At 34.5% G+C, this 25071-nt stretch overlaps 1 protein-coding gene across 1 annotated transcript in view; it reads left to right on the top strand.

Annotated features, from left to right (window-relative positions):
• The window catches only part of ZBBX (zinc finger B-box domain containing), a gene marked incomplete at both ends in the record, with an annotated part of 181663 nt that overhangs the window by 88107 nt on the left and 68485 nt on the right, over positions 1 to 25071 (top strand). The window contains 4 exons of the mRNA XM_084232624.1: positions 4864 to 4984; positions 21693 to 21802; positions 22205 to 22305; positions 23325 to 23404. Coding sequence (XP_084088750.1) covers positions 4864 to 4984; positions 21693 to 21802; positions 22205 to 22305; positions 23325 to 23404 — 412 coding nt within the window. The remainder of the gene's footprint in view (positions 1 to 4863; positions 4985 to 21692; positions 21803 to 22204; positions 22306 to 23324; positions 23405 to 25071) is intronic.

Genomic DNA, 25071 nt, shown 5'->3' with positions numbered 1-25071 from the left:
TATGGTAATCAAATCAATTTAGACTTCAAAACCAAACAAAAAGTTAGACAATAGCAGCAACATTTTGTTTTATGTTGACTAATTTTTTTCTCTTCCTTTTTCCTGTTATATGACATGAGCTATTGATATCTAGCATTTAAATTTAGTTTCAATTGGGAGAATTCCTAAACTGAAAATTGAAATCTCCACTGAAATCTCCACTGTCGCTACAGAATTTTGTGTTTTCCTTGTGCTACAGACGTGGGTGGTGTGTGTGTGTGTGTGTGTGTGTGTGACAGAGAGACATACACATAAACAAAGAGAGAAGGAGAGATGGAGAGAGAGAGAGAGAGAGAGAGAGAGAGAGAGAGAGAGAGAGAGAGAGAGAGAGAGAGAGAGAGAGAGAAATTGTGTTCAGATACAAAAGAAGTAAACTCTCTCCAAGTCCATTATCCTCCATTTCTGTCCTACTCTGTCCCTACAGGTAGAACTCTAGAGATTGCAGAAACTGAATTCCCTGGCTCTGTCTTCTAGTTGGGCTTCACCAATTGGAGCCTCCAACAGTAAATTGTAGGATGAGACAAAAAGATGGTGTTATTAATTTCTCCATTTCCTTGATTTGCTGAATTTTTTTTAGCAATTTATTTATGCACACAATAACTGGGGTGCAGGCGAGAGGTGTGGGGGGTGAGAGGATTTACCAGAGACAGAGTGGGGAGCAGAACAGGCAGACTGACTAAAATACACTGCTGAGGGGAGCAGCGGGCGAGACAGGAGAGGTCTGCTGCGCCATGTGGGTTGTTCCCTGGCAGGATGGGAATTGAACTCGTGCTGTAGAGGCTGCGGATTGCTTCACAATGTGGTGCTTAACCCCTTGCACAACCAGGAAGGCCCGATTTGCTGAAATTTTTAACAATGGTATATTTTGTACTTATTAGCACTATTCAGATTACCTCTCTACCACAACCATTGTTTTCAGTAACTTCTTACAGCATTCTCTTATTTTATCTTGTCAAACTTATTGTTGGTAACAGCTTTACAGTATTTTTAGAGTCTTCTTGCCTCAGTATACATGGTCCCTTATCCCTACAAACACAAGTATATATTATTCCTTCTTCAAATTACCCCTTTGTATATCCGTTTTCCTGTCAGGATCTTGACTAATACAGATGAGCACAAAAAGTATTTATAAGTAACCGAGATTTGAGTTGTGGTCTAAAAAATGAGCTGGAGAATGGGAATGTAAAATAGTATGTGCAAAGGATCCATCATGAAGGGAGCTTATTGTGTTAATGGAACTGAAATTAAATGTGGGTATTGTAGCACAGCACAGACTAGAGAGAAATTGGGTTTAGTGACTTGGAAAGAGAAGTCTACAATGAAGACAAAGAGTGACATAGATATAGGAAGAAAGTTGGCAAAGTGTATTCTAAAAATCAGTGTTTTAAAGAAAGAAATGAGGTTATCAGTGTTATTACTCTGGAGAAATCACGAAGATGAGGACTTTCGCTGATATAACATGTGATTTTTTTCCCCAGAGAATTATACATATGATTGTTTGTGTGTGTATATTAAATGTATGGACTTGCAATTTTTTTTCCTTTACCTAGGATATTAAGCAGATATAAAATGCATCTATAAATATCTAATGGAGAAAAATAAAACAATAAATACCTTTCTATCACCTCTAAGAGATAATCATTAACCTGAGTATTTTTTTTTAATTTCCTTGTGCATTATGTAAGTTAGTATATGTATTTGTTTGCAGTTTGTATATTTCCCTGAATACTATTATTAATTTTATTATTATTTATTGTGATTTACCCATGAAAATGTGCATAACTGTGTTTCATTCTTTTCATTGTTTAATAATCTTCTGTTAAATGAACATATCACTATTATCTGTTTAAATATTGATGTTTATTTGGGTGGTTTCCCCCTTTTTCCATTACAAACAATGCTATTATTAATATTCTTTCAAAAGTCTTCTGGTATAGATGTACACACATTCCTAGGATGTCTATTCCTATGAGTAGAATAAATGAAATATAGACTGTATATATATTTGACTATACTAGATGAAGCTGAATTATTTATGAAAGTATTTTATCAGCTTATATTCCTATCTGCAATATATAAAAATTTTGGTTGCTTCTAATTACACGAACATATAAATTGTCAGATTAGAGTTATTTTACTGTTCTTATAAAGAGGCAGTGATATGTTTAATTTGTGCACCTCTGTTTTATATAAGATATTCTTTTTTTTTAAGATTTATTTATTCATGCATACAAGAACTGGGGCAGAGGCCAGATGTGCAGGAGGTTGAGAGGATTCACCAGAGACAGAGGGGGGAACAGTACAGACAGACTGACTGAAATACACTGCTGAGGGGAGCAGCAGGTGAGGCATGTCAGGTCTACCGCACCATGTGGGTTGCTCCCCTGCTGGCCAGGATCGAACCCATACCTCAGAGGCTGCAAACAGCTTCACAGCACTGTGCTCAACTGCCTACGCAGCCCAGAAGGCCCTAATTTGTGTACTTTTTATTACAAATATCGCCGAGTATCTTTTCATGTTCTTTCCATTTGCAACCTAGAATGTGCTTTGAATTTCCAAGTTTTCTAGTAATTTGTTATTGATCTTTTAAAAATTTCATTATTTATTTATTTATTTATTTATTTATTTATTTATTTGTACGAGCACTGAGTACAGTCAGAAGAACCAGAGGGGAGAGAATTCACAAGAGCCAGAGCCGGGAAAAGAACAGACAGACTGACGAAATACACTGCTGAGGGGAGCAGCAGGCATGGCAGGAGAGGTCTGTCGTGCCATGTGGGACCCTCGCCGGTGGCCGGGAATCGAACTGGCGCTGCAGAGGCTGCAGGCAGCTTCACAGCCCAGTGCTCAACCGCTGCGCCACCAGGGGAGGCCCTGTTGCTGATTTTTAATTAATTTTATTTTAGTACACTAAATGCTCTTTCCTTCAGTGTGAAAGCAAGTATTTATAATGGCCCAGAAGGTTCCATGTAATCTGAACTTCATCATCTCTATAATTTCCTGTTACTCTCCACTTGGCTTGTTCTTTTACAGCCACAGAACGAGTGGCCTCCAGGCTGTTTTTAAACATTCAGGAGTATTTTCTTTTTTTTTTTTTCAAGATTTATTTATTTATGCATACAAGATCCTGGGTGGGGGCTGTGAGAGGATTTACCAGATACAGAGTGGGGAGCAGAATAGGCATATTGGCTGAAAAACACTGATGAGGGGAGCTATAGACCAGACAGGAAAGTCTGCTGCACCATGTGGGTCACCTCCCTGGCCTTGAACTCATGCTGCAGTAGCTGCAGATAGTGTTATATTGCTGATGCTTAATCCCTTGAGCCACCAGGGAGGCTCTCAGATGTATTTCACCTTAAGTATTTGTATTGTCTATTAAGGAAGATGCCCACTATCCTATCATATGAACAATGGGACATCTCACAAATTTTATTACAAAAGTTGGCAAGTGAACCATGAAACTGAGGAATGAAACAAAATCTACATTATATTGTTTATGTGGCATTTTTTCAGGAGCCATACCTGATAAATATGCGTATTGTTGATTTTTCTATGAGCAATTCTAAACATAGACTATGCTGCTAAATGCATTATATAAATAAAGATAAATAGCTAAGAATCATTAATCTTTTTGCAAGAAAGTTCAGTAAGTAACATTCACCATCAAATAAACCCAATTTAACATTTCTATTTCTTTGGAGTGTGGCACTAGTAATGGGAAAAGAATGAACCTGAACCACAAGCAAGCTAGTTGACTCCTTGCTCCTCATTACCCTTCTAGTTGTATTATCTCTCAAGCACAGTGGATCTTCTTTCTCTATGACCTGGACAGAAAAAAAAAAAAGTGAATTTCATTATTTTCTGTAACCTACTCTTTCAAGAAATATGTGTTTTAATTAATTAATGAATTAATTAATTGATTAAATTTGCAGTAGAATGGGAGTCTCATATTGGCAGGGTTTCCTTCTCTCCATAACATACTTGTTTATCTACTTAGTTCGTATTCCCCAATTTTAATGGATTCTGGTGCTGTTTCTAAGAACTTTACTCAATCTTTTGGAAGAAGGGGAGTGGAAGACTTGCACTCTTTCAGTTTATTTCTATTGCTGGAGTTTGTCTTTTTCTAGAAGCTAATCATTAAAGTCCACAATGTACTATTCGGCCTATAGTCTACTTTTGGAGTGTATACAATATTTTTTTTCCTGTATTTACTACTGCTTTTTTTTTTTCTCTTTCAATATACTTCCTCCACCTCTGTGATGATCATGAAGAAGGAGGGGTTATCTGGAAAGTGGAGAGTCTAGTAATCCTGTATATATGCCGCTTTTTTCCCAGTAAACCTCTATCGGTTTTAAATATCTATGAATAGTGGTTTTACTTTAGTAGTATTTCAAACCATCTTAAATATCTGGAAGTGAATTCACATGCAGATACAAATTTATGAGGACACTTGTCAGTGACATTCCATTTATTTATTTTCTTTTCCCCATGATGTGTAAATATTACTGTCAGTGGTTTTTATGTCTGTGCTTATAGAATTTGTAGTGGCCTGTTTGTATTCATCTTTATCATTATAAAGATGCTTTAAAATTTTTTGTAAGTTACAAGATCCTTTCATTTCAAGGGATTATAGAATAAAAATACGCAGTTGTTTTCTAAATCACCAATATTTAATACTTGGCATTATTTAAAGCTATATCTATTGATTATATAGATAAATATCAAACACATTTGCCTCAAAAATATGTGGTTCTGCATGTGAAGAGAATATATTGTAATTTATATTCTAGGTTTTATTAATTGTTCACATATTTAATTTTACAGACTCATCGGAAGAATGTGAAGTACAAACTAATCTGAAAATTTGGAGAGAACCGCTTAAGATTGAATTTAAAGAAGACAGTCTATCCTATATGGAAAAATTATGGCTTAAAAAACACAGAAGGTATTTTTTTGTATCTGTGCATTATTAATAACAAATATAAAGCTATTAATGTCCCTTGTTGTTTGACATGTTTTTGTAGCATTTTACTTTGGGCTTCAAATATATATAAATGATTTTAAAAGCAACCTTAAATCCCTGTGAAGCTTCTACTGTTCTAATAATAATTTTAAATCTATTTATGTATATGATGCATCGTTGATTTAGGGTTTGCCTTGAGAAATGGGTATATGTGTATGAAAAAAAAAAGACATGAGTATAGGACATAATTTAAGGATAACTGCAAATATAATAAATTAAAAATAACTTTGAAAAGGTATTGTGGTCAGTTTTTTACATTAGCTTAAACTTTTGTGGCTTTGCTTTAGAGAATCTAAAGTTGTTAAGACCTTTAATGTTATAGTCTTATTAATATTAAAATATATTTATTCAAACACTGTATCGTTTATGCCATTCATAAATCAGGTAAATTTAAACTATTAAATATTAAAGCAAAATTATGTCATTTCTTAAAGAGTCATTCATAAATTTACTACCATAAAAGAATGATATTGGGAGATACATTGATTGGCCATCACCCGGTTTCCCTGTAGGCATGCTGCTCATGTCATTGTGCCAGTGAATCATCTAGAGACTATTGTAAAATAGTTACTTTTTTAGGGGATATGAGAGTGGGATGGGGAGAGTTTTGATGTTACATTGCTGAATTTCTAACATGTCAGGTGATAGTGGTATCTAGAATGCCAATCTCTGAGTCACATTTTGAGGACCACATTTTAAGGTGTGAGAGACATGTCTAGAATGAACCTAAGGAAATGTCATCAAGCCCTTGCTTCATCTTCAGTCATACAAAGATCTGCTGAGGTGGCCCACCACCTTTGGAGCATTCTCCAAACCATTTCCAGTGAGCTGTAATTTATTTCTGTGTATTTTCTAAACTGTTTTTCTAATTCTGCCCATTAAGCCAATACAGCAAAATTAAATATCTCCTCCCCATGCCATTACTTCAGAATTTTGAAATTAGTCTTTGTTTCCATTGAAGCTTCTCTTTGATAGGATGATATATCTTGGTTCACTTCTTTTCAACTCATTTTCATGAGGCAGGTTTTTAAATTTTAAAATAATTTTAGATATAGTACAAGAACTCCCATAATTGTAGCATCTTACATAATCAGAGTTCATTTATCAAAGCTAAGAAATTGACAGTGGTACAACGTTTTTTACCAAAGGAGAAACTTATTTAGATTTCACCAGCTTTTCCACTAAGATCTTTTTTCTGCTCCAAGAGCTTACCCAAGATATCACATACCATTTTTGGGGGGCGGAGGGTTATATCTCCTTATCCATTATAATTATTTAGTTTCTCCTTGTCTTTCATCACCATGATGTTTTTTGGAGAGTAATCACCAGGTGTTTAATATAATGTATTCTATTTGAATCTATAGATTTTTTTCCATAATAAAATTGAGAATTATACATTTCATGGAAGAATAGCATAGAAAGGATGTGTCCTTTTCAGTGGCTGATATCCCAGAAACCTATCAGTATACCTCATTACTAGAATAGCAACATTTTTCAATTAATTAATTTTTGATTAACTAATTTTTAACTGACTTAATATTGGGATACCACCATAATGTATTACCACCACAGTGCACCCCACTACCAACTAATTCATCTTCCACCACCATAGACCATTGTTTTTACCCTTCTCCCACAGCTTGGTGTTTCTGTAGGCTTAGTTCTTTTTTTTTTTTTTTGTGGGACCCTCGCTGGCGACCGGGGAACGAATGGGTGCTGCAGAGGCTGTGGGCGGCCTCAACCACTGCGCCACCAGGGGAGGCCCTGTAGGCTTAGTTCTATAGGGTTAGTATTAAAGTTTGTCTTTATCTGACTACTTACTTACTTTATATTCCACATATTAGTGAAACTATGTAGTATTTATCTTCCTTATTCTAACTTATAACATTTTTCTACTGGTGTGAGATGGTAGGCCATTGTGGTTTTGATTTGTATTTCTCTAATAATATTTGTGAACTTTTTTTTTTTTTCATATGTCTGCTGACCAATCTATTGTCTTCTTTGGAAAAGTGACTGTTTAGCTCTTTGGCCCAAATTTCGATTGGGCTATTTGTTTTCTTTTTGTAGAGTTTTATGATTTCGTTACATACCTTTTATATCACTCCTTTGTTAGATATATGGTGTGCAGTATTTTCTCACATCCAGTGGGGTGTCTTTTCATTTTAGTTATAGTTTCTTTTATAGTACAGAAATGTTTTACTTTGAGGTAGTCCCAGTTATTTGTGTTTCTTTTTTTCTCCTTGCTGTAGGGAATGAATCCATAAATTCATCACTGAAGCTTATGCCATGAAGTCTTTTGCCTATGTTTTCTTTTATATATGGTATGGTTTCAGGTTTTGCGTATATATTTTGATCCATTTAGTGTTGATTTTGGCATTCGGTGTGAAGTTGTGGACTGATTTCATTCCTTTGATGCAGCTGTCAGATTTCCCAACACAATTTATTGAAGAGACGATTTTTGTTTCAGTATGTATTTTGTTTCCTTTGTCATAGATTAAAGTCCACATATGTGGACTCTGAATTCTATATCATTGGTCTGTATGTACTTTTTTGTTCCAGTACAAGGCTGTTTTATTTATTGTGCCTTTATAATATAGCTTGAGGTCTAAAAGAGTGATACTGCCATATTCTTTCTTCTCTGTCAAGATTGCTTTACTAATTACCAAATCTTGTGATTTCATATGAAATTCAGTAATATTTGAAATATGTCATTGATACTTTTATTGAGATTGCTTTCAATCTGTACATGGCTTTGAGTAGAATGTCCATTTTGGCAATATTGATTGTTCTAATCCATGAGCAGGCAATATCATTTTCCACTCCTTTGTGTCTTCTTTTTTTCTTTCAACAATGTTTTAAAACTATTGTTATTTTTTATATGGATATTTTACCTCTGTTAAGTATACTCTGAGGTATTTCCATTTTTGTGTGTGTGTAATTATACATGGGATCACTTTCAAATTTCTTCCTCTTCTGTTTATTTTTTTATTATTATTATGGGAAGGAAACGGATTTATGTGTGTTGATTTTATAACTAGCCATTTTACTAAACTAATTGTTTCAATTAGTTTTTCTGTGGACTCTTGAGGGTTCCCTATCTATATTACCATGTCATGTCATCTGTAAATAATGATAGTTTAATTCTTATTTCCCAATCTGGATTCCTTTTATATTGTTCTCTTGCCTAATTGTTCTAGCTAGAACTTCCAGTACTATATTGAAAAGCAGTGGTGAGAGTGGATTTCCTTGTCTTATTTCAGATTTTAATGGGGAGGCTTTCAGTTTTTCACCATTAAGAATGATATTAGCTGTGGGTTTGTTATATAGGACTTTTATTGTGTTAAGATATATCCTTTTATCCTGAATATTTCAAGAGCTTCATCATAAATGGATATTAACCTTTATCAAATGCTTTCTCAGCATGTATTGATATGATCATATGGTCTTTACTTTTCTTTTCATTGATGTAGTGAATTACATTAATTAATTTTGAGATTTTGAACCATCCTGTGTCCCTGGAATAAATTCCACTTGGTCATGGAGTATAATTCTTTTGATGCATTATTTCAGTGTGTTAAGAATTGAATATTTTTATATTTGTGTTGATATGGGAGATTGTTCTGTAGTTTTCTTTTTTGTGTGTTGACTTTGATTTTAGTATTGTGTAATGTTGACTTCATGAAATGTATTTAGTAGTATTCCTTCTTTTTAAATTTTGTGGAAGTTACTTGTGAAGCCATCTGGTCCCAGACATTCATTTGTTTTTTGGGAAAGTTTTGATTACTGTTTTAATTTTCTTGCTTGTGATTGGTTTGTTCAGGGTTTGAATTTCTTCCCTATTCAGTCTCAGATGATTGTATAATTCTAAGAATTTGTCTGTCTCTTCTAAATTATTGAATTTTTCAGCATATTAATGCTCATAGTGGTATCTAATTAGCCTATGAAGTACTGCAGCATCTGTTATGATTTCTGTTCTTTTGTTTTTTATTATATTTATTTCCAATATCTCCTTTATTTTCCTGTTTCCAGCCTTGCTAGAAGTTTGTCCTTTTTTTTTTTTTTCAAAGAACCAGCTTTGGATTTCATGGATCTTTTGGACTATGTATTGAATCACTATTTAATTTACTTCTGATTTTATTTTTATTATTTCTGTTCTTCCACTGGCTTGTGAATTTGCTTGTTCTTGTTTTTATAATTCATCTAGTAGAGAGAGAAATTGTTTATTTGAACTCTTTCTTGTTGTTTATTTGAACTCTTTCTTGTTGCAGTGGGCCTCTATTGCTATATATTATTTCCCTCTTGGTTCTGGTTTTGCTACATCCCATAAGTTGTGAATGGTTTTGTGTGCTCAGTTTCATTTGTTTTGAGCTATCTTTCAATTTATTCTTCAATTTCCTTATTAACCCAGTGTTCTTTCAGTATTGATGTTCAGTCTCCATGTATTAATAGATCTCCCTGCTTTCCTTGTGATAGTTGATTAATAGTTTGATGCAATTATGATCTGAGAAGATGTTGGGTATGATTTCAATCTTTGTGAAATCTTAGATATTTGTTTTGTGTCCTAGAATGTGGTCAATTTTGGAGAATATCCCTAGTATGCTTGAGAAAAATGTGTAATACCGCTTTTTCAGGATGCCATATCCTGTATATCTATGAAGTCTATTTCTTTATTTAAAGCTATTGTATCCTTGCTTATTTTCTGTCTAATTTATCTGTCCATTGGTGAGAGTGGGATATTGAAGTTTCCTAATAAAAATGTGTTTTCCCCAATGTTTGCTTTCAGAGTTGATAGTAATTGCCTAATGCATTTTGTTGCTTCTTCATTTCCTGCATATACATTGTTGAGTTTTTATGTGTTCATGATGTATCATTCCCTAAATCATTACATAGTGTCCCTTGGCTCTTAGCTACTTTATCTGGAAATATATTTTTGTTTGATGTAAACATGGCTGTCCCTGCCTTCAGTAGGAGCTGATTTGCGGGGAGGATTGTTTTCCAACCATTTACTTTGAACCTACATTTGTCTTTGATGTTTAGGTATGTTTAGTGGCAAAAGCAGAAGTTTGGGTTCTGTTTCCAGTGCATTTACATTTAAAGTTATTATTGATAGTGATTTTCTATTGCTGCACTCTATTCTTAATTTTTGTGGGTCAATCTGTTTCCTTATTTATTTTTGGCATATGTTCCTCTTTTCTGTTTCAATGTGTAAGTTCCTTTCAATAATTCTGGGAGGAGCAGTTTAGTGTTTGCAAATTTCTTGAGCCTTTCTATGTTGGACAATGCCTTTATTAAGCCCTCAAATGTGAAGAATAGTCTTGCATGGTAGCATATTCTTGACTATCAGTATTTCTCTTTCTGTATTTGGAAGATGCCATTCTATTTATTTCTCACTTATAGTGTTTCTTCAGAAAAAGCTGATATAGTATGTTCATGGCATCTTTGTACATAATGGTTTTCTTCCCCTTTGCTAGTTTTAGTATTCTTTCTTTGTTCTAAATTTTTAGAAATTTTACTACTAAATGTCTTGGTGTCAATCTCACTTTTTCTAAGTATGCCAGATTAACTTAGCTCTCCATATTTGTACGTTTATTCCCTTCTCTAGCTTCAGGAATTTTTTTTTTCATTTTTTCTTTGAATCCATTTACTGTTCCTTTCTCTCCTCCCCATCTCATATTCCCATTATTCTTATTTTGTCTTTTCTTACAGAGTCAGCTCGTTCTTGGAGTGTTTCTTCTTTATTTTCATTTTGTTTCTCTCTTTCTCTATCCTGGTTCTTTGTACATTTGCATCTTTAATTATACTGACTCATTGTTCCACGTGATTTATTCTACTTCTTTGAATTTCTCCTGAGTTTTTTTACCTGTATATTTTTTAAATCCTGAAACTCCATTTTTTATCTTATTTAGAGCTTCATATTCTGTCTTCATTGATTTCAATTCTAAGGACATTCATTTGTTCTTTCTAAATGTTCTACTACCATTGACTTATTTTATTATTGCAATTGTAAACTCTACCTGAGAGGGAGAACATAGATTCCATGTCTATGACTTGCAGTTCTGGAGATTTGTTTTCTCTGTGTTGTACTATTCTCTTGGAGATTTATGTTGTCATATTTTGTTTAGCCCATTAATAGCTTTGGAAACCAGTTGTTGTATGTGGGGTTTCCTCTTGGCTTGACTCCTCCTCACTCACTGATCATGGTTTTCACCTATCTGGGCAGACCACTTGTAGGATCTCACAGGAGGTCATGAGGACTTTCATCTCTCTGCCTCACTCCCTGATGCAGTTCCAGGGTCTCACCAGTCTGCAGTTGCTGGCTAGGATCTTGTCGAAAGTCCCACAGTTTCTGTAGGTCTGGGCGTGTACACGCAGGGTGCTGTAGAAGGCCATGGAACTTCTTCTAGTCTGGGTTGCACTGGCAAGGAGGTTGCAAGGCCTCTGCTGGTCTGAACTGGGGCTGGTGGGATGTCTTGAGAATCTGGCGCTCAGGCACCATCCCTAACACTGGTCCGGAGCTGCAGTTATCTGTGTGGGTACTAGTGGTGTCTCATAGAAGTTTTGAGACTTTTGCTGGCCTAAGCAGGAGTAGACAGGGTCTCACAGAAGTTCTCTGTGCCCTGGGTCCCTCCCCAAAGCGGGCAGGATAGTCACTTTGGATGCTCATATGGTTAATGTGCTTATCAACTTTCTCCCTTGTAAACTCACTCTTCTCTTCATAATGAATGTCTTGGTTCATTCAGGCTGTTTTAAAAATATCCTAGATTGGGTGTATTAAAGACCACAGACATTTGTTTCTCAAAATTTTGAAGACTAGGAAGTTTTGGTCAGCTTGCTTCCTGGTTTATAGGTGTTGTCTTTTGTCTGTGTCTTCACATGACTCTCTGGACTTCCTTTCATAAAAGCAGAAATCCCATTGTGTTTGCTGTGCCTCTCGGTCTAATGACCTTTCACAGTTTCCACTTCCAAATATTATCATGTTGGGTATTAGGATTTCAACATTTGAATTTGAATTTCTTCATGTTTCCTCTTTGTACTTAATCCTCCTTGTCCAACCAACGGCAAACACTGACACATTGAAGAAGCTTTATTCATGGGCACGTGAAGTCCTGAGCTATGCTAAATACTGTATATGCCAAAGTTCCTGAATAGAGAAAAATAGTTAGTGAACATATTCCCAGGATTTTATTTACATAATTAATTTTCCCCTTTTTTATTTTATATATATTTTCACATCATTTTTCATTTTTGTACAATGTATACATTTTCATCTTGGGTATTCTACTTCATTAGAAAAATCTGATATAGTACAATCATGGTACCTTTGTACATCATTGTTTTCTTCCCCTTTCTAGTTTTAGTATTCTTTCTTTGTCCCACTACCCTTGTTTTGATCCTACTCCCTTTGTGCCCCGACCCCCATAGTGTGTCTTTAGTTTATAATTGCTTGTTGATTTTGATTATAATTTGTCTTTTTCCTGGTCCCTTATTTCGGTTTTCTAAATTCTTGCTGTGAGTGAGACCATCCGGTATTTTTCTTTTTCTTTCTGGTTTATTTCACTGAGCATGATCCCTTCCTGCTCCATCCATGTTGCTGCAAATTGCATGAGTTTATCTTTTTTGATTGTTGAGTAATATCCTATTGAGCATATGTCCCACATCTTCTTGATCCAGTCATCTATTTTTGGGCATTTGTGTTGTTTCCATAGCTTAGCTATTGTAAATAGTGCTGCTCTAAAAATAGGGGTGCAGGTGCCATTTTGAATTAATGTTTCTGTGTCCTTTGGGTAAATACCTAGGAGTGGAATTGCTGGATCATATGGAAGCTCTATGTTTAGTAGGTCCAGAAATCTCCACACAGCTCTCCATAGTGGTTGGACCAGTTTGCACTCCCACCAACAGTGCAGAAGAGTTCCTTTTTCTCCACACCCTCGCCAACATTTGTTGTTGCTAGTTTTTTTTTAATATGTGCCGTTCTCACTGGTGTGAGATGGTATCTCATGGTAGTTTTGATTTGCATTTCCCTGATTACAAGTGATGTTGAACATTTTTTCATATGTCTGTTGGCCATTTGCATTTCCTCTTCAGAGAAGTTTCTTTTTAGCTCTTCTGCCCATTTTTTGACTGGGTGTTTACTTTGTTTTTATTGAATCTTACCAGTTAATTTTAGATTTTTGTGATCAGTCCTTTATCATTAGTATTGTGTGCAAAATTTTTCTCCCAATACAATGCAAGGGCTGTATTGTATTTTCTCCCAACACAAGGGGTGTATCTCTGTTTTGGTTACTGTTTCTTTTGCTGTACAGAAGCTCTTTAATTTGAGCTCTTTTAATTAAACAGTAGTCCCAACTGTTTATCTTTGCCTTCACTATCACTGCTTTGGGTGATGCGTCTTTAAAGATTTTACTGAGGTTTATGTCATGTAGTGTTTTGCCTATATTTCCTTCTATGTATTTTATGGTTTCAGGTCTTATGTCTAGTTCTTTAATCCATTTTGAGTTGTTTTTTGTGCATGGTGTGAGGTAGTAGTCAAGCTTCATTCTTTTCCATGTAGTGACCCAGTTTTCCCAGCACCATTTATTGAACAAACTTTCTTTGTTCCAGTGCATATTCTTTGCTCCTTTGTCAAAGATTAGTTGACTGTAAATCTGTGGGTTTATTTCTGGATTTTCTATTTGGTCCCATTGGTCTGTGTGTCTGTTCTTGTTCCAATACCATGTAGTTTTGCTTTTGCTTTTTTTTATTTATACAAGAGCTGGGGTACAGGCCAGAGTAGCAGGAGGGTAAAAGGATTCACCACAGATAGAGCAGGGAGCAGAACAGGTAGACAGACTGAAGGCACTGCTGAAGGGAACAGCAGGTGAGACAGGAGAGGTCTGTCTTTGCATGTGGGATTCTCCCTGGCTGGCAGGGAATTGAACTGGTGCTGTGGAGGTTGTGGACAGCTTCACAGCACAGTATTCAACCCACTGCACCACCAGGGAGGCCCACCATGCAGTTTTGATTATTATGGCTTTGTAGTATAGCTTGAAGTCTGTGAGTGTGATACCTCCATTCTCTTCTCTTTTGTTTTTTCAAGAAACCTTTGGCTATTTGGGGATTTTGGTGGCTTCATATGCATTTCATCAATATTTGTTCTATTTCTTTGAAGAATGTCATTGAACTTTTTTTGGAATAGCATTAAATTTGTAAATTGCTTTCAATAGGATCACCATTTTGATAATATTAATTCTTCCAATCCATGACCAGGGGATGTCTTTCCATTTCTTTGTGCCTTCTTGTATTTCTTTTAACAGTGTTTTATAATTTTATTTATATAGGCCCTTTACCTTTTTTGTAAGGTTTATTCCCAAGTATTTGATTTTTTTTTTTGTTTCAATAATAAAAGGGATGGTTTTCTTGATTTCTTCTTTTTCAGATTTATTTTTTGTGTATAGGAAAGCTACTGATTTTTGTGCATTGATTTTATATCCTGCTACTTTACTTAACTGAATGATTAGTTTGATTAGCTTTTCTGTGGAGTTTTTGGGGTTCTCTATATATTTTATCATATCATCTGTGAATAGTGATAGTTTTACTTTTTCCTTCCCTATTTGGATTTCTTGTATGTCTTTCTCTTGTTTTATTGCTCCGGCTAGGACTTCCAGTATTATATTGAATAGCAGTGGTGAGAGTGGAAATCCTTGTCTTGTTCCAGATCTTAATGGAAATGGTTTCAACTTTTCACCATTGAGAATGATATTGACTATGGGCTTGTCATATATGGCCTTTGTCATGTTGAGGTATATTCTTTGTATTTCAAGAATTTCAAGGGCCTTTATCATAAATGAGTGTTGTACTTTGTCGAAAGCATTCTCAGCATCTATTGATATTATCATATGGTTTTTTACATTTATTTTTGTTGATGTGTTGGACTATATTGATTGATTCTCGGATGTTGAACCATCCTCGTGTCCCTGGAATAAATCCTACTTGGTCGTTGTGAATTATCTTATGAATACCTTGTTGGATTCTGTTAGCTAAAATTTTATTGAGGATTTCTGCCTCAGTGTTCATTAGAGAGATTGGCCTGTAGTTTTCTTTTTATGTGTTGTCCTTGCTCAGTTTTGGTATTAGTATAATGTTGACTTCATAGAATGTGTTTGGTATTATCCCTTCCTTCTCAATTTTTTGAAAAGTTTGTGAGGATAGGCACTATTTCATTTCTGAATGTGTGGTAGAATTTATTTGTAAATCCATCTGGTCCTGGTCTTTTGTTTTTGGGAAGGGTTTTGATTACCATTTCAATGTCACTGCTTTTAATTGGGCTGGTTAGGTGTACTATTTCTTCTTTATCTTGCTTTGGGTGATTGTAGAGTTGTAGGAATTTGTCCATATCTTCTAGATTGTTGAGCTTGTTTGCATATAACTGTTCATAGTAGTTTCTGATTATTCTTTTGATTTCTGCTGTGTCTGTTGTGATTTCTCTGGTTTCTTTGTGATTCTATTTATTTGTGCTTTCTCCCATTTTTCCTTTGTGAGCCTGGTTAGGGGTTTGTCTTTTTTTTTTTTCCCAAAAACCAACTTTTGGTTTCATTGATCTTTTGGATTTTTTTTTTTTAATTTCTATTTCATTTATTTCTGCTTTGATTTTATTATTTCCTTTCTTCTTTCTTCTACTGGTTTTAGGGTTTTTTGGTGTTCTTTTTCTAGTTCTTTGAGATGTGAGATTAGGTTGTTTCTTTGAGTTTTTTTCTTGTTTCTTGATATGAGCTTGTATAGTTATATATGCAGCTCTTGCTGCATCCCATACACTTAGGAAATTTGTGTCCTCCTTGTCATTCAAATTAAAGTATTTTTTAATTTCATCTTTGATCTCCTCCTTAGTCCAGTGATCTTCCAGTAGTGTGCGTTTCATTCTCCATGAGGTGGGAGGGTTCCTTGCCTTCTTTTTATGGTTTATTTCTAGTTTTATGCCTTCATGGTCAGAGAAGATGGCTGGTATGATTTCAATCTTGTTGTATCTGTTGATGTTTGTCTTGTGGCCCAGTATGTGATTGAACCTGGAGAATGATCTGTGTGCACTTGAGAAAAATGTATACTCAGATTTTTTTGGGTATAGTGTTCTATATATGTCTGCTAAACCCATGAGGTCTAGATCCTTATTTAGAGATTTAGTGTCCTTACTTATTTTTTGTCTCATTGATCTATCCATTGTTGATAGTGGTGTGTTGAAGTCTCCTTGTACGTATGCATTTTCTCTGACGTCTGTTTTCAGAGATGGTAATAGTTTTCTGATATATTTTGGTGTTCCTTTATTTGATGAGTACATGTTAATGAGTGTTATTTCTTCTCAAAATATTGTCACCTTCATCATAATGTAGTGACCATCAGGGTCTCTTTTTACCTTTTTAGCATTTGAAATCTGTTTTATCTTATATAAGTATAGCTGTTCCTGACTTCTTTTTTGGTCCATTTGCTTGTAGGATTGTTTTCATACTTTTACTTTGAGTCTATTTTTATTTTTTTTAGTTAAATGTGTTTTGGAGGCAGCAGAAGTTTGGGTTTTGTTTCTTAATCCAGCCTGCAACTCTTTGTCTTTTTATTGAGGAGTTTAGTCCGTTTGCATTTAGAGTTATATTGATACATTAGTGTCTGTATTTGCCATTTTGTTTGTCTTTACTGTGGTTTTAATTTTTTGTATTGTTTTGTTCTTATTCACCCCTTTGTTGTATCCGACTTTAGGACTCCTTGTAGTATTTTTTTGGAGTGGGAGTTTAGTCGTAATGAAATTCTGGAGTTTCTGTTTGTCTGGAAAGGTCCTTATTCTTTCTTCATAGAGGAAGGAAAGCTTTGTGCGATAAAGTATTCTTGGTTGGCATTTGTTGTCTTGGAGTTTATTAACTATGTCCCTCCACTCTCTCCTTGCCCGTAGTGTTTCTTCAGAGAAATCTGATGTCAGCCCAATTGGTTTTCCTTTGAATGTTACCTGTTTCTTCCTTCTTGTCAACTTTCATTATTTTTTCCTTGTCTTGGATTCTTGGGAGCTTTGCTATTATGTGTCTTACTGCATTTTCCCTTTTATCATGGAAGTTTGTTGTTCTTGCTTCTTGTAAGTCTATGTTCCTTCTTTATGCTTGGGAAGTTCTCTTCGATTATCTCCTTGAATATTTTCTCTGTTCCTATATCTCTCTCCCCTCCTTCTGGGATTCCTATAATTCTTATAGGAATTTCCTTTCCTCATGGAGTCCGATAGTTCCCAAAGTCTTTTTTCATTCTTTTTCCTTTGTATTTCTCTTTCCTCTTCTGTTTTGTTTCTTTTTATTTCTGTGTCTTTGAGAGTACTTATTCATTCTTCCATTTCATCTATCCTGCTTTCACTGCTTTTCCCAGAATTCTTTAGCTCCTCCATTAATCCTTTTATCTCCTGCATTTCTTTCACTTCCCTTTTTAGGGACTCCATTTCATTCTTCTCATCATTGATTATTTTCCCCTTATCATTGTTTTCCTTTATGACTTCTTTCATATTTTTAATCATGGCAATTTTAAATTCTCTATCTGGAAGGCTCAGAAGTTCTTCCAAGTCACTGTTGTTGCAATCTGGTGGTTGATTTTCTTTTTGTGGTGTGTCTTTTCCATCAGGAATTGCTTGGTTGCTTGTAGTTTTTCTTCTCCCTGCTGCTTGTTTTCTAATTTGTCCTAATCCTTGGGACACTGTGTCATTGGTACTGGCTGGCATCTCTTTGGTGTGCTCCTTCTGGGATGTCAGAAACTGGTGGCCCAATCATGTCCAATACTATTATGCCAAAATTCCAGTAGGGCAGTGGTGCTAACGATATGTTGATGGCCGCTGTCCCTGGAAACCCACTCTCTCTGTATTTATTTAATACCAGAGGTAGGTCTTGAGGTCCCTCAGACTGCCCTGGTGGTGGCTGGATCACCCCGGGCACCTAATCGCTGGATGCCCTTCTAAGTTTTGACTCAAGACCAGGCATGGGGCCTGGCTTGTGCATGATTTTTGGCTCATCTCTGACTGTGCAATAGCCCTTTCTCAGTTCCACACAGTTTTGGTGAGGTCCAGACTCAAAGCTCCCAGTCTTAAGGATGGTTTGTCTGGGAGGCACTTCCCTGCTCCCTCAGACTGCCCCATTAGTGGCTGGATCCCCCTTTCGGCCCCTGTACTGGTAGCCAGTCTCAGGACCTGGCTTGTGTGGGTTTTCAGCTCACCTCTGACTGTGGGGACAGTCCTTTCTCAGTTCCACACATTTTTGGTGATGTCCAGAGGCAAAGCTCCATATCTTACATATAGCACTACTGGGAGGCACTTCCCGGTGCCCTTGGTCTGTGATGGTGATGGCAGGATCACCCCCTGGGTTCCCAATCACTGGATCCCCCTCTGGGCTCCAAGTGGCAGCCAGTGGCAGGGCCTGGTTGTGCAAGATTTCAGCTCACCTCTGACTGTGTGGTCAGCCCTTTCTCAGTTCCACACAGCTTTGGTGAGGTCTAGAGGCAGGGCTCCCTGTCTTAAATATTACATAGTTAATTTTTAACAGTAATTATTATCTTGAGTAAATGCTTTATTTCTGAAAAATAGCAAATACTGAAAGGGAAGGAAAAGATAACCTACACCATTGCTTCATTTCCATCCTTACAAATTTGCCTTTTTCTGAATATCAGTAAATAAAATCATACAGTATGTACCTTTTGTAGTTCTTCATTTAGCAAAAATGGATTTAAGGTTCATCTATATTCTTAAATGACTGAAGAGCTGTTCCTTTTTCCTGTGAGTGTATTTCATCATCATGATTTATGAGACACAGTTGTCTGTTGAGATTTATCCAACTGATTTCCAATTTGGGGAAATTATGACTAAGTTTTTAAATGCATTTTAATATAGGCTTTATTTGAATATATGTTTAATTCCTTGGGTAAATACAGTGGGTATTCCTTGGGTAAAAACCAGTGCAGTGGTTAAGTTGTATAGTAAATATGCATTTGTCTTATGAGAAACTGCCAAACTCTTTTCCAAAATGATTGCACTATCTGTTATTCCTTTTAGCAACACATGAGTGTTCCTTGTGCTCTATATCATTGTATATGGTATTTTTCAGGCTTTTTTTCCTTTTGGTGGTTATTATAAAAAGGTGTGTAATTGCATCCCATTGCGATTTATGTGGCAGATTGTTAGTTCATTCATGTACTGTTCTGATTGTTCCTGTGTAACTACTATCCACATTGTCTATATCTCTTTTAAAGGACATTCTAAACAGTCCTTCAGGTATGGAACTCTCTAGTATGCACCAGTTGATAATCTCTTTTTAGTTTAGGAATATGTATTCAAATGTAAAATTCCAAGATTACTTGTCTTTTTTAGTGGCCACCTTTCAATATTTTTATATTGAATTCCCTATTCAATTAAAGAAGCATTTTTTTTTATCAAATGGCCACCATTATTTGTACTTGCACATATTCAAGAAGCTTTATTCATTGGCACATGAAGTCCTAAACTATGCTAAATAGTGAATGTGCCAACTTTCCTCAGGAGAGAACAACAGTTAATGAACATATTCCCAGGATTGTATTTGCACAGTTATTTTTAAACAGTAATCATTATGTTGAGTTAATGCTTTATTTCTTAAAAATATGCATTATTGTAGTGTAATCTATTTGCATTTCATCAGTTTGTGCTACATTTCCCATGCTGTGCTTCAAAAAAGTTTCCGATATTGATAGACATAATCATAATTTAGAGTTTATTATTGATTATAATTGTCATGTAAGTATATGTCTACTGCATTTTGTTTTCATATTTATTTTCTGATTTGGATAGGATTTTTTTTTTGTATTTTTACCTATAACTGATATGTAAATATTGATAGATGTTAATAGCATTTCCCACAATGGCTTTTTTCAATGCTAGGGAGACTTTATGTACAACCATGTAAGATTTGGATTTAGAATATTTTTAAGGGTGAGTGTTAGCAATTAGCTGGCATTCTCACTCCAATTTTCCTACTCTTTCTATTACATGTAGTTCTTAATTCTAGCAGAAGCACCTGGGGCAAGTTTCTAGAATACTGATTCTACACCAAACATAAGCAGACCTGAAAGTTAGTGTTTTTAAGGGTGGATATGAAATTCTTCATTGCAGACCCATTTTTCCTGTTGATTCTGATGCAAAGAACCTAACATTGATTCATAGAATAGATTTAGAATCACTCATCATGAGGTTTCCCAAGTGAATTTATGATACTCAATAACCTAGTCCATAGATTATTATAGTGATCTATTCTAAATAAATTCTAAAAAAGATTTTCATCCTTTATTTAGGTATCAAAATCTTTTAACACATCTTTTTTGCCAGTTCCTGATATGTAGAACATAGTCTTGATTGACTAACTAGTTTTTGTTTATTCTCGGGCAAATCACTCTTCTTTTGTCCATGATTTCTCACCTCTAATGTGTTTAGAAAGCAGTCTATGGGGCCCCTTCACCTCCACTATTCCATTATCTATATGTCTTTGATTCTGGGCTTTAGTCATAAAATTAGTTTTCGCTTCATGAAGAAATAATTTGTGAAGAAACAAAGATGAAAATGTATATATAAATATTGTGTAGTATTGTAATCTATACAATACATATATTGGGAAATGTACATAGTCATAGGATGTCTAGAGATTATCAAATTTGTGTATCTTTAAAAATTGCTAGAGAGATAATAGTGCTAATGGTCAAGTACACAGACTTGGGAGGCAAAATGATTGGGTTCAAATTATTCATTTATTACCTGAAAGTCAGTTCAGTTCTTTGTGTCTCAATTCCTTCACCTATAAAATTAAGATGTATTAGAACTTATTTAATATACTTATTAAAATATAATGTACCCAAATTAGTTACAAAAGAGCCTGGTACAATTTAAGTTTTGTGTCCATGTTATCTATTAATATAATTAAGAATGTTCTTACTTTAGATGAAAATTATATGAACTTGCATATTCTATAGGGCTATATGGGTATTATTATGTTCTTGGTTAAAAATTAAAATGACCCCCTCATAAATAATCTGGAAATATACTCTGTAACCAAATGCACATTCCTGACCTCTGAAAATTTTGGGGCTTTATTTCCTTTTATATGAGATAGACCACATTAAATGCCATTGTTAATTGAGTGATAGATGTCACAGCCAGAACATCTTGCATTCTTATTGTGGGAACCTGTATTCTAATCCTGCTGACTTGGTGAAAGTTCAGAAAATTTCTGCAGGTTGCCTTAGAACTCATAAATTCATAATGCTAAGACTGTGAAATATAACACCCATTCATGAATTAGTTTTTAAATAATATGATATATGTCAGGTACTCCATGTGGTTTGTGTAAAAACACTGACATTACTTTGATTTTTATTTTAAACAAAAAGCAGTAGGTTATGCAATTGAAAAGTCTTATGTGGTATTAACCTGATTTGGAGTATTAGTTTAGTATGTTAAGATTCTCTTATAAGATCATATTTTTCTTTGTAAACCAAAGGCAAATCTATAGTTTCATCATAAATTTTGTAGGCTCACTAATTTGTGAAATAAATCAAGATTGTGTATGTAAAATGTACAGATAAAGCATTTTAACATCTTTAATTATTTTTTCATACATTTTAGAACTTCACCAGAACAGCTTCGGAATATGCTACCAGACACCTTCTTAACTCCATGTAAAGCCATTAGTGAGATACAGTGTTCTCAGAATGAAAATGATGAACATAGTGATGGTTAGTTGTCTTCATTAGATACTTTTAAATTTATTATTTCAAATGATATGCACTAAATATTAATAAACATCTGCTTTAAGGTTTCTTAGCAGCATCATTCTCAACTGTGGACTATGTACTAGCTTATCTCCAAGTTATAATCCTGAAGAGTCTTCTTAAACATTACCTAGATTTACTTTACATTAAAGTTTCACCTAAAAACTGAATATTTTAAAAAATAGTCTAAATAGAAATATTCTAAATAGAAAATGTGTATTTCACTTGAACTTTGAACAATGGCAATATTTATGTCATGGAATGGAATGCATAGAAAATAAAATTATTTGTTGGTTATGTTATTTGAAGATGGAAAGTTTTTAGGTAAGGTAGATTCTTGATATTATTTATTAATCTATTTCCTAGTTGAAGAGATCAGAGTGCAACACCAAGCTCTTTTTCTGCCTCCAGAAGAATTAAAAATAGAGAGATCTGAACCAACTCTAAAAATAGTAGAGCTGCATGATGTAAGTGCCTAATGATCACTCATATTACTCAGCAGTCAGGAAATTAATAACATATAGTTGCAACTACATATTACTTTCAGCAGGGTTTTTTCATAATTTCATGCTTAATTTAGGTTCAGTAGGAGACTTTAGTGTTTTAATTTTAGTATATGGATAGACTTAAACTATTATTCTTTAATGTAGAGTAGATTTGTGAGCAGAATTACTATTATGTTATTTTATTTAGAGGCATTGAAGATGAGAAGACATTTCATTCTTTCAGCTTATAGAAATGTAGTTTGTTTCACTTAATCTTTGTGTTAGCAGGTTTTTAAACAAATTCTAGTCTTGTATTTAATAAAATTTGTATACGGTAAGGTCTTTGGATGTCACTTAATTTCTATTTAAAGAATATCATTGAAATTAAAGGGTTTTAGTAAAATAATAACTTGAATATGAAGCTCTAAAAGACAAGTAAAACAGCTAGAGCTAGAGCCAATATGTTTAATAAAGTTGTGACAAACTCAGTATATTTCTGACTTTCTAGCAATTTAATTTCTGAACATATCACTTATCATTGATCTTACTGTGATTAAGACAGAAATATAATAGAATGGAGAAAATATCACTTTAAATGCTGCACTCTTCTTAAGGTCAGCAACATCTGCTTTTTGTATGTACATATGTGTGTGTTCTTCATGAAAACGTCAATGCATAGAAGATGCTTATGCTATTTTGACCAAAGAATTAAAAATATTTTAGTCACCAGTATTTTGCCACTTAATAGTTGCATAATAGGACATAAGTTGTAATTGTTGGTTCTGGGTGTCAGAGTAGTGAAAAAGTAACTAATAACAGCAAATGCCATGAACAAATGCATTTTTGAATTTACATTTCCTATAACTCTTGTTCTAGAGTGTGTATTTAAAGAATTCATTATTTATTGAAAGTAAATTCACTTAATATTACATACACATTAGTTGGTTAATATATAATTTTATTGAACATTAATATTATACAACATACATTTATTTAATAAGACTTATGAAGAAGAAATTGAAGAAGCCAGAAACATCGTGCCTTACAAAGTTGAATTACCTGTTGCAGATAGTCAACAAAGGTAAGCTTTTTGCAATTCCCTTTTGATGCTTATGGAACCACAAAAAAAAAAGAAGCAAAAAACCCCACAAAAACAAACAAACAAAATTCACATAGCCAAAGCTCTTCTGACTAAAAAGAATGAATGTATCACATGCTCAACCTTCAAACAATACTACAAAGCCATAATAATTAAAACAGCATGGCAGTGGACTAACACAAAAACACAGAACAATGGAATCAAAATGAAAAACCAGAAATAAAACCACATATATATGGTTGACTATTCTATGACAAATGAGCAAAGAATATGCAATGAAACAAGAATAGTCTTTTCAAAAAAATGGTGCTGGGAAAACTGGACTGCTACTTGCAAAAGATTGAAACTAGATTACTACCTCACACCACACACAAACCAACTTAAAATGGATGAAAGACCTAAATATAAGGCCTGAAACCATAAAATATATGGAAAGAAACATAGACAAAATAGACAAAATAATTCATGACATGCACTTACAAACATCTTTGAGGACTCATCTCTAAAAGAAAATAAAATGGATGAAGAGATAAACAGCTGGGACTACATCAAACAAAAAAAAAGCTTCTGGATAGGAAAAGAAACAATAACCAAAACGAAGAGATACCCTACTGATTGGGAGAAAATATTTGCACACCATGTAATTGACAAAGGACTGATTTCAAAGAGCTACAAAGAGCTTGCATGACTCAACAAAACTAAAGCAAACCATCAAAAAATGGTGAGAATAGCTAAAAAGACATGCAAATGACCCACAAGAATATTGAAAAATGCTCACCATCACTTACAATCATGGAAATACATATTAAAACTTCAATGAGATACCACATCACTCCAGTGAGAATGACTCATATTAAAATAACTGATAACAACAAATGCTATGGCAAAAAATTAACCCTCCTACATGGCTGGTAGGAATGCAAACTGATGCCACCATTATGGAAAGCTGTGCGGAGGACACTCAAATTACTAAAAATGGAGTTACCAGATGATCTAGCAATTCCACTCCTAGGAATCTACCCAAAGGACACCAAAAAACATTAATTTGAAAGGAAACTGGCACACCTATATTTATTACAGTACTATTTATAATAGCTAAGATAGAAACAACTTAAATGCCCCAAAACTGATTGCTGCATCAAACTATGTGGTATAACTATACAATTGAATCTGCAATCAAAATTCAAACTCATGCCATTTGCTGCAACTTGGATCTAGTCAGAAGGGATTGTGCTGATTGCCGTAAGTCAGAATGAAAAAGAAAAAATACTGGATTGTTCCATTTACCAATGGAATACAGGCAAACTGAACAAAAGTTCAGAGGGAAAAAAAAGACAAAACTGGCAGGTACATTATAGATCAGAGACATCCATCAGAGAAAGGGGAGGGAGGAGGTCAAAGTAGGGGAATAAAGAGCACAGCGGACTATGGTGACTGTTCATGGGGGAGGTGGTGATGGGAGATTTATGGGGATTACACCTGAAGGGAGAAATAAAATACCATACAAAAATGAACAATGATGTAAGAAAATAAAATAATAATAATAATAAATAGAAATATGAAAAAATAAAAACCTACCAAAAAGTCAACTACTTTAAGTGAGAAATTTATGATGTAAAAATATGTACCTTTAACATTATAATTTACTT

The sequence above is a fragment of the Talpa europaea genome, assembly GCF_964194135.1.
Source record: "Talpa europaea genome assembly, chromosome: 4".
Lineage (NCBI taxonomy): Eukaryota > Metazoa > Chordata > Mammalia > Eulipotyphla > Talpidae > Talpa > Talpa europaea.
Note: the sequence above shows the minus strand (reverse complement) of the source record. Positions and strands in the feature narration are given on the sequence as shown.